The 11293-nt window shown below is 46.8% G+C and overlaps 1 protein-coding gene across 1 annotated transcript; it reads left to right on the forward strand.

Moving 5' to 3' along the window:
* The first annotated feature begins 10413 nt into the window (after positions 1–10413).
* On the forward strand, positions 10414–10993 carry LOC123396930 (ubiquitin-like). The gene is made up of 2 exons (XM_045091688.1): positions 10414–10551; positions 10683–10993. Exons 1-2 carry the CDS (start codon positions 10449–10451, stop codon positions 10991–10993), a joined length of 414 nt encoding a protein of 137 aa, XP_044947623.1. The 5' UTR covers positions 10414–10448.
* Positions 10994–11293: the final 300 nt, after the last annotated feature.

Raw genomic sequence — 11293 nt, forward strand, 5'->3', positions numbered from 1 at the left:
AGAATTGAGTGGGAGGGTAGTAGAACTTGATGAGGTTATTGAACCATCACTTCAACCAGTGTGTAGCAGGGCGCAGGAAGTTGTTCCTGTGGCGCCTACACCAATTCAAGTGGAAGCTGATGATGGTGATCATCAAGCATCGAATCAAGTTACTACAAACCTCGTAGGTCGACAAGGTCGCGTACTGCTGCAGAGTAGTACGGTAACCCTGTCTTGGAGGTCATGTTGTTGAGCAACAGTGAACCTACGAGTTATGGAGAAAGCGATGGTGGGCCCAGATTCCGACAAATGGCTGGAAGCCATGAAATCCGAGAGAGGATCCATGGATGAAAACAAAGTGTAGACTTTGAAAGAACTACTTGATGGTCATAAGACTATTGAGTAAAAAATGGATCTTTAAAAGAAGACAGACGATGATGGTGATAAGTCACTATTAAGAAAAGCTCGACTTGTCGCAAAGATGATTTCGACAAGATCAAACAGTTGACTATGATGAGACTTTCTCACTCGTAGCGATGCTAAAGGTCTGTTAGAATTATGTTAGTTGTTGATGCATTATTTATGAAATATTGCACGTAGGATGTCAAAACATTGTTTTCTCGACGGTTTCCTTGAGCAAACATTGTATGTGATACAACGAGAAGGTTTTGTCGATCCTAAAGATACTAGCAAGTATGCAAGCTCCAGTGATTCTTCAATGGACTGGTGCAAGCATCTCGGAGTTAGAATATACACTTTGATGAGATGATCAAAGATTTTGGGTTTGTACAAGGTTTATGAGAAACTTGTATTTCCAAAGAATTAAGTGGGAGCACTATAGATTTTCTGATAGGTATATGTGGTTGACATATTGTGGATCAGAAGTAATGTAGAACTTCTGTAAAGCATACAAGGTTGTTTGAAAGAAGTTTTCAAAGGAGTACCTGGATTGCGCTACTTGAACGTTGAGCATCAAAGATCTATGGAGATAGATCAAAAGCGCTTAATGAAGTTTCAACAAGATGCATGCCTTGACAAGTTTTTGAAGGAGTTCAAAATAGATCAGCAAAGAAGGAGTTCTTGGTTGCGTTGTGAGGTGTGAATTTGAGTAAGACTCAAAACCCGACCCCGGCAGAATAAAGAGAATAGACGAAGGTCGTCTTCTATGCCTTAGCCATAGAATCTAAAGTATGCCATGTTGTGTACCGCACCTGATGTGTGCCTTGACTCAAAGTATGTTGAGAGGTACAGAGAGTGATCCATGATTGAATCACTAGCAGCGGTCAAAATTTATCCTTAGTAACTAATGGACTAAGGATTTTTTCTCGATTATGGAGGTGGTTAAAGAGTTCGTCGTAAAGGGTTACGTCGATGTAAGCTTTGACACTAATCCGAATAACTATGAGTAGTGAAACGGATTCGTATAGTAGAGTAGATATTTGGAGCATTTCCGAATAGCATGTAGTAGCAGCATCTATAAGATGACATAAAGATTTGTAAAGAACGCACGGATCTGAAAGTTTCAGAACCGTTGACTAAAACCTCTCTCACGAGCAAGACGTGATCAGACCCCATAACTATATGGGTGTTGGATTCGTTGGAATCACATGGTGATGTGAACTAGATTATTGACTCTAGTGCAAGTGGGAGACTGTTGGAAATATGCCCTAGAGGCAATAATAAATTAGTTATTATTATATTTCTTAGTTCATGATAATCGTTTATTATCCATGCTATAATTGTATTGATTGGAAACACAATACTTGTGTGGATACATAGACAAAACACTGTCCCTAGTAAGCCTCTAGTTGACTAGCTCGTTGTTCAAAGATGGTCAAGGTTTCCTGGCCATAGGCAAGTGTTGTCACTTGATAACAGGATCACATCATTAGGAGAATCATGTGATGGACTAGACCCAAACTAATAGACGTAGCATGTTGATCGTGTCATTTTGTTGCTACTGTTTTCTGCGTGTCAAGTATTTGTTCCTATGACCATGAGATCATATAACTCACGAACACCGAAGGAATGCTTTGTGTGTATCAAACGTCGCAACGTAACTGGGTGACTATAAAGATGCTCTACAGGTATCTCCGAAGGTGTTCGTTGAGTTAGCATGGATCAAGACTAGGATTTGTCACTCCGTATGACGGGGAGGTATCTCGGGGCCCACTCGGTAATACAACATCACACACAAGCCTTGCAAGCAATGTAACTTAGTGTAAGTTGCGGGATCTTGTATTACGGAACGAGTAAAGAGACTTGCCGGTGAACGAGATTGAAATAGGTATGCGGATACTGACGATCGAATCTCGGGCAAGTAACATACCGAAGGACAAAGGGAATGACATACGGGATTACACGAATCCTTGACACTGAGGTTCAAACGATAAGATCTTCGTAGAATGTGTAGGATCGAATATGGGCATCCAGGTCCCGCTATTGGATATTGACCGTGGAGTCTCTCTGGTCATGTCTACATAGTTCTCGAACCCGCAGGGTCTGCACACTTAAGGTTCGACGTTGTTTTATGCGTATTTGAGTTATATGGTTGGTTACCGAATGTTGTTTGGAGTCCCGGATGAGATCACGGACGTCACGAGGGTTTCCGGAATGGTCCGGAAACGAAGATTGATTTATAGGATGACCTCATTTGGTTACCGGAAGGTTTTCGTGCATTACCGGAAAAGTTTCGGGCTCATCGGTAGTGTACCGGGAGTGCCGGGAGGGGTGCCGGGGACCATCGGGAGGGGTGTCACGCCCCAAGGGGTCTCATGGGCTATGGGAAGAGATAAACCAGCCCCTAGTGGGCTGGAATAAGTTCCCACTAAGGCCCATAAGGTTTGAGAAGGAAAAAACACAAGGTGGAAAGAGTTTCCAAGTGGGAAGGTGGAATCCTACTCCAAGTAGGATTGGAGTAGGACTCCTCCACCTCCAATTTCGGCCAAACCTTTAGGTTTTGAGGCTGCCTCCTCCCCTCCCTCCCACCTATATATACGGAGGTTTTAGGGCTGATTTGAGACGACTTTTCTCACGGCTGCCCGACCACATACCTCCATAGTTTTTCCTCTAGATCGCGTTTCTGCGGAGCTCGGGCGGAGCCCTGCTGAGACAAGATCATCACCAACCTCCGGAGCGCCGTCACGCTGCCGGAGAACTCTTCTACCTCTCCGTCTCTCTTGCTGGATCAAGAAGGCCGAGATCATCGTCGAGCTGTACGTGTGCTGAACGCGGAGGTGCCGTCCGTTCGGTACTAGATCGTGGGACTGATCGCGGGATTGTTCGCGGGGCGGATCGAGGGACGTGAGGACGTTCCACTACATCAACCGCGTTCTCTAACGCTTCTGCTGTACGATCTACAAGGGTACGTAGATCACTCATCCCCTCTCGTAGATGGACATCACCATGATAGGTCTTCGTGCGCGTAGGAAAATTTTTGTTTCCCATGCGACGTTCCCCAACAATAAGAAGGCGGGCAAAGAAAAATCAGGTATATTTGATATACATGTTATTGATGTGTACTTAACCGGTTCTCGTAGTAGTGCCTGGGTATTCGATACCGGTTCTGTTGCTCACATTTGCAACTCGAAGCAGGAACTGCGGAATAGACGAAGGCTGGCGAAAGACGAAGTGACGATGCGCGTAGGAAATGGTTCCAAGGTTGATGCAATCGCCGTCGGCACAGTGTCACTTCAGCTACCATCGGGATTAGTGATGAACTTAAATCATTGTTATTTAGTGCCTGCGTTGAGCATGAACATTATATCTGGATCTTGTTTATTGCGAGACGGTTACTCTTTTAAGTCTGAGAATAATGGTTGTTCTATTTCTATGAGTAACATCTTTTATGGTCATGCATTGAATGTGAGAGGATTGTTCATATTGAATCTTGATAGCGATACGCATATACATAACATTGAGACCAAAAGAGTTAGAGTAAACAATGATAGCGCCATATTTTTGTGGCACTGCCGCTTGGGTCATATTGGTGTAAAGCGCATGAAGAAACTCCATGCTGATGGACTTTTGGAGTCACTTGACTTTGATTCACTTGACACGTGCGAACCATGCCTCATGGGCAAGATGACTAAGACTCCGTTCTCCGGAACAATGGAGCGTGCAAGTGACTTGTTGGAAATCATACATACCGATGTGTGTGGTCCAATGAGCGTAGAGGCACGCGGCGGATATCGTTATTTTCTCACCTTCACTGACGATTTAAGCAGATATGGTTATGTCTACTTGATGAAGCACAAGTCTGAAACATTTGAAAAGTTCAAGCAATTTCAGAGTGAAGTGGAAAATCATCGTAACAAGAAGATCAAGTTCCTACGGTCTGATCGTGGGGGTGAATATCTGAGTTTCGAGTTTGGTGCTCACTTAAGACAATGTGGAATTGTTTCGCAGTTAACACCGCCTGGAACACCACAGCGTAATGGTGTGTCCGAACGTCGTAATCGTACTTTGTTAGAGATGGTGCAATCTATGATGTCTCTTACTGATTTGCCGTTATCATTTTGGGGTTATGCATTAGAAACAGCTGCATTCACTTTAAATAGGGCACCATCAAAATCCGTTGAGACGACACCATACGAACTGTGGTATGGCAAGAGGCCAAAGTTGTCGTTTCTTAAAGTTTGGGGATGTGATGCTTATGTCAAAAAGCTTCACCCTGAAAAGCTGGAACCCAAAGCGGAAAAATGCGTCTTCATAGGTTACCCGAAAGAGACAGTTGGGTACACCTTCTATCTCAAATCCGAGGGCAAAGTGTTTGTTGCTAAAACGGAGCTTTTCTCGGGAAGGAGTTTCTCTCGAGAGAATTGAGTGGGAGGAAGATAGAACTTGACGAGGTTGTCGAACCTCTCATCCCTCTGGATGGTGGCGCAGGGCAAGGGGAAACCTCTGTCGTTGCGACGCCGGTTGAGGAGGAAGTTAATGATGATGATCATGAAACTCCAGTTCAAGTTTCTGTTGAACCACGCAGGTCGACGAGATCACGCGCTGCTCCAGAGTGGTATGGTAATCCCGTCTTATCAATCATGTTGTTGGACAACAATGAACCTGCAAATTATGAAGAAGCAATGGTGGGCCCAGATTCCAACAAATGGCTAGAAGCCATGAAATCCGAGATAGGATCCATGTATGAGAACAAAGTGTGGACTTTGGAGATACTACCTGAGGGCCGCAAGGCTATTCAGAACAAATGGATCTTTAAGAAGAAGACGGACGCTGACGGTAATGTGACCGTTTATAAAGCTCGACTTGTGGCAAAGGGTTTTTCACAAGTTCCAGGAGTTGACTACGATGAGACTTTCTCACCCGTAGCGATGCTTAAGTCCGTCAGAATCATGTTAGCAATAGCTGCATTTTTCAATTATGAAATCTGGCAGATGGATGTCAAAACGGCGTTCCTTAACGGTTTCCTTAAGGAAGAGTTGTATATGATGCAACCCGAAGGTTTTGTCGATCCTAAAAATGCTGACAAGGTGTGCAAGCTCCAGCGATCCATTTATGGACTGGTGCAAGCATCTCGGAGTTGGAACAAACGCTTTGATGAGGTGATCAAAGCATTTGGGTTTATACAAGTGGTTGGAGAATCTTGTATTTACAAGAAAGTGAGTGGGAGCTCTGTGGCATTTCTAATATTATATGTGGATGACATATTACTGATTGGAAACAACGTAGAGCTTTTGGAGAGCATAAAAGGTTACTTGAATAAAAGTTTCTCTATGAAGGACCTAGGAGAAGCTGCTTACATTCTAGGCATTAAGATCTATAGGGATAGATCAAAACACCTGATAGGACTTTCACAAAGCACATACCTTGATAAAGTTTTGAAGAGGTTCAAAATGGAACAGTCCAAGAAAGGGTTCTTGCCAGTTTTACAAGGTACGAGATTGAGTAAGACTCAGTGCCCAGCAACTGATGAAGATAGAGAGCATATGCGCTCCGTCCCCTATGCTTCAGCCATAGGTTCTATCATGTATGCGATGCTGTGCACTAGACCGGATGTTAGCCTGGCCATAAGTATGGCAGGTAGGTTCCAGAGTAATCCAGGAGTGGATCACTGGACAGCGGTCAAGAATATCCTGAAGTACCTGAAAAGGACTAAGGAGATGTTTCTCGTGTATGGAGGTGACGAAGAGCTCGCCGTAAAAGGTTACGTCGATGCAAGCTTTGACACAGATCCGGACGACTCTAAGTCGCAAACCGGATACGTATTTATTCTTAATGGGGGTGCAGTAAGCTGGTGCAGTTCCAAGCAAAGCGTCGTAGCAGATTCTACATGTGAAGCGGAGTACATGGCTGCCTCGGAGGCGGCTAAGGAGGGTGTCTGGATGAAGCAGTTCATGACGGATCTTGGAGTGGTGCCAAGTGCACTGGATCCAATAACCTTGTTCTGTGACAACACGGGTGCCATTGCCTTAGCAAAGGAACCACGGTTTCACAAGAAGACCAGACACATCAAACGACGCTTCAACCTCATCCGCGACTACGTCGAGGAAGAGGACATAAATATATGCAAAGTGCACATGGATCTGAATGTAGCAGACCCGCTGACTAAACCTCTTCCACGGCCAAAACATGATCGACACCAGAACTGTATGGGTGTTAGATTTATTACAATGTAATTCACATGGTGATGTGAGGGCTAGATTATTGACTCTAGTGCAAGTGGGAGACTGTTGGAATTATGCCCTAGAGGCAATAATAAATATATAGTTATTATTATTATTCCTGTATCAAGATAATAGTTTATTGTCCATGCTATAATTGTATTGAATGAAGACTCATTTACATGTGTGGATACATAGACAAAACACCGTCCCTAGCATGCCTCTAGTTGGCTAGCCAGTTGATCAATGATAGTCAGTGTCTTCTGATTATGAACAAGGTGTTGTTGCTTGATAACTGGATCACGTCATTGGGAGAATCACGTGATGGACTAGACCCAAACTAATAGACGTAGCATGTTGATCGTGTCATTTTGTTGCTACTGTTTTCTGCGTGTCAAGTATTTATTCCTATGACCATGAGATCATATAACTCACTGACACCGGAGGAATTCTTTGTGTGTATCAAACGTCGCAACGTAACTGGGTGACTATAAAGATGCTCTACAGGTATCTCCGAAGGTATTAGTTGAGTTAGTATGGATCAAGACTGGGATTTGTCACTCCGTGTGACGGAGAGGTATCTCGGGGCCCACTCGGTAATACAACATCACACACAAGCCTTGCAAGCAATGTAACTTAGTGTAAGTTGCGGGATCTTGTATTACGGAACGAGTAAAGAGACTTGCCGGTAAAACGAGATTGAAATAGGTATGCGGATACTGACGATCGAATCTCGGGCAAGTAACATACCGAAGGACAAAGGGAATGACATACGGGATTATTCGAATCCTTGGCACTGAGGTTCAAACGATAAGATCTTCGTAGAATATGTAGGATCCAATATGGGCATCCAGGTCCCGCTATTGGATATTGACCGAGGAGTCTCTCGGGTCATGTCTACATAGTTCTCGAACCCGCAGGGTCTGCACACTTAAGGTTCGACGTTGTTTTATGCGTATTTGAGTTATATGGTTGGTTACCGAATGTTGTTCGGAGTCCCGGATGAGATCACGGACGTCACGAGGGTTTCCGGAATAGTCCGGAAATGAAGATTGATATATAGGATGACCTCATTTGATTACCGGAAGGTTTTCGGAGTTACCGGGAATGTACCGGGAATGACGAATGGGTTCCGGGAGTCACCGGGGGGGGGGGGGGCAACCCACCCCGGGGAAGCCCATAGGCCTTTGGGGAGACACACCAGCCCTTAGTGGGCTGGTGGGACAGCCCACAAGTGGTCTATGCTCCAAGAGAAGAAAAATCAAGATGAAAAAGAAAAAAAAAGGAGGAGGTGGGAAGGGAGGAGGACTCCCTCCCAGCAAACCTAGTCCAACTCGGTTTGGGGGGGAGAGTCCTCCCCCTTGGCTCGGCCGACCCCCTTGAGGGTCCTTGGACCCCAAGGCAAGGCCCCCTCCCTCCCACCTATATATACGGAGGTTTTAGGGCTGATTTGAGACGACTTTTCGACGGCAGCCCGACCACATACCTCCACGGTTTTTCCTCTAGATCGCGTTTCTGCGGAGCTCGGGCGGAGCCCTGCTGAGACAAGGTCATCACCAACCTCCGGAGCGCCGTCACGCTGCCGGAGAACTCTTCTACCTCTCCGTCTCTCTTGCTGGATCAAGAAGGCCGAGATCATCGTCGAGCTGTACGTGTGCTGAACGCGGAGGTGCCGTCCGTTCGGTACTAGATCGTGGGACTGATCGCGGGATTGTTCGCGGGGCGGATCGAGGGACGTGAGGATGTTCCACTACATCAACCGCGTTCTCTAACGCTTCTGCTGTACGATCTACAAGGGTACGTAGATCACTCATCCCCTCTCGTAGATGGACATCACCATGATAGGTCTTCGTGCGCGTAGGAAAATTTTTGTTTCCCATGCGACGTTCCCCAACAGCCTATATATACCCCTCCAGCTCCTCTCACTCGCAGTGGAAGCACTCAGAACACACACACACTTGCTAGATCCATTTTTCTGAGAGAGAGCCACCTATTCATGTGTTGAGATCAAGAGATTCCAATCCATCCATTCGAAACTTGATCTCTAGCCTTCCCAAGTTGCTTTCCACAAAATCAATCTCTCCTACCCATGTCAAATCTGTGAGATAGTGATTGAGTGTTGAGGAGACAATCTTTTGAAGCACAAGAGCAAGGAGTTCATCGTTCTACCGCATATTGTACCTTTTGGAGGGTGCTGCCTCCTAGATTGGTTAGGTGTCGCTTGGGAGCCTCCTACTTCGTGTTGTGGAGTTGAACCAAGAAGTTCGTATGGCAAGGAGATCGCCTACTTCGTGAAGATCTACCGTGAATGAGGCTAGTCCTTTATGGACGTAAGCCATGGTGGAATAGACAAGGCCGCTTCTTCGTGGACCCCTTGTGGATGGAGCCCTCTGTGGACTCTCGCAGTCGTTACCTTCCGTGGGTTGAAGTCTCCACTAACATGGACGTACGATAGCGCCACATATCGGAACCACGCCAAAAATCACCGCGTCAACCTTCGCGTTTGATATTCCTTCCCTACTCTTTACATTACATTTGCATGTCTTTACTTACTTTCCGCTGCTATACTCTTAGATATGCATGTGTAAGATGAACTTGACTAGTCATAATTGCTCAAATTGGCCCACAACTAAAATTGAGAAAAGGCTAAGTTTTATTTGGTCAAGTAGTCTAATCACCCCCTCTCTAGACATACTTTGGATGCTACATCGGATCACCAAATTCTACAACAACCACAGGCGATGCTGCGAGGTCAGGAGGATTCTGTAAGGCAATGTTGGGTCCCCATCGATACTATGAGATGCTGCTGCAAGGGGTTATTGCCAGCTGGTGGTGCGACGACTGTCAAACAGCGATGGCTATCATTGATACTGCGAGGAGTGGTGTCAGGGGACGCAAGGTTGATGTGAGTCGGTGTTGCGATAGCCGTTGTGCTGCAACCATGATGCGGGACTCCAGCGTGCTCTGATCTGGTGTTGCGGTTGATGGTGCTGCAACCATGATGCGATACTCCGGTGGTGTTGCGGTCTAGTGTGGCTAAGGATGTTCTCGAGCTGCGAGGGGAAATACTATTGCGAGCGATGGTGTTGTCAACAAGAGCTGCTATTGGCGATAGCAAATGCGGCCGAGTCATGGTTGTGTCGAGGGACACTATATCAGATGGTTTTGATTGCACGCATGTAGCGGCTAAGAAGGCGCTATTTTCTCGCTGCTTACAACCGGATGGAGCCTAGCAGCCGCCTTTAAAGACCCGTTCAGAAACACTCCGGCTCCCAACTCCGTTGAGCTGAAGTGGTGGAGCGGAGGGGCGCGCGGTTCATTTTTTACGAAGCAGCCATTCCACCGCTCCTCATTTCCAGCGCCGGACGGAGCGGAGTAGCGGGAGTAGTTGCCGAACAGACCCTAAGTTTCTAGTTCTCCATGGATGATTGGTTGCTTATTTGAGTTGTTAGTCGATGTTTATCGTCGAATAATGCAATCCACATATTCTATTTCATTTATATTTACAAATAGTAACATGTGTGCTCCCGCAAACCCTTATTTCTCTCTCACCTCTCAACAAAACAAAACTAGCCAAGCAACGTTTCGAAAAAAAAAGCCAAGCAACTCCTACGATCTGGACGAGCGGTTAACGCCGTATGCGTGGGGGCGACGTACCCTAAACTATGCAGTTACGATGCGCGGGGACTAAATGGTTGCGATCATGCGTGCATGCAAATGGTTTTCCGTAGCGCCTGCGTTTCCTCCCAGTCCCCCTGTCCCTTTATAAGGGCGCGCCACGCACCACCGCCATTCCTCATTCCCGTCACGTTCACCGTCGAGTGGGAGCGCGCGGTTGTTCGTTCCGCCAAGATGCAGATCTTCGTCAAGACGCTGACGGGGAAGACCATCACCCTCGAGGTCGAGAACAGCGACACCATCGACAATGTCAAGGCCAAGATCCAGGACAAGGAAGGTACGCATCGATCTGCCGGACGGGACGATCGACGATCATCGCCTCGCCTCAGTTTCTCCGGGCATGCTCAAGCTCAACTCGTTCTCTTGTGCATGCATATGCTTTGCGCTGAATATATACTGGTCGTGCAGGGATCCCGCCGAACCAGCAGCGGCTGATCTTCGCCGGGAAGCAGCTGGAGGAGGGGCGCACGCTGGCCGACTACAACATCCAGAAGGAGTCGACGCTCCACCTGGTGCTCCGCCTCCGCGGCGGCAGCCGTGGCGGCCGCCCCGTCGGTGTCCCGCCCAACCTCCTGCAGCTTGCGCTCAAGTACAACGAGAAGAGGATGATCTGCCGCAAGTACGTGCATGATCAACCACCCACACAGACGTATCGTCTCAGATTTCCACGTTCCATGCCTTGCAAATTTGCAATGCATGCATGCTACGAATACGACTGATTTTTGTTCTTCATTGCAGGTGTTATGCGCGCCTTCCCGCCAGGGCGACCAACTGCCGCAAGAAGAAGTGCGGCCACAGCAACGAGGTCTGTTTTCCGGTTAGCGATGGACATCAGAACTTGGGATCATGCGATGTCAGTTTATTTGATGGTCTGATCTGATTTCTGTTCATTTTCAGCTGAGGCCCAAGAAGAAGTTCATGTGAGCGAGCAGTTCTTCGTCGGCTTTTCGTTGGGCTTCGCGCGGCGTGCGTCGACCAGTTTAATAAATCCTCTTAGCAATTTAGCATCCATCGTGTTC

This window comes from Hordeum vulgare, chromosome 5H, assembly GCF_904849725.1.
Source record: "Hordeum vulgare subsp. vulgare chromosome 5H, MorexV3_pseudomolecules_assembly, whole genome shotgun sequence".
In the NCBI taxonomy this organism is placed as follows: domain Eukaryota; kingdom Viridiplantae; phylum Streptophyta; class Magnoliopsida; order Poales; family Poaceae; genus Hordeum; species Hordeum vulgare.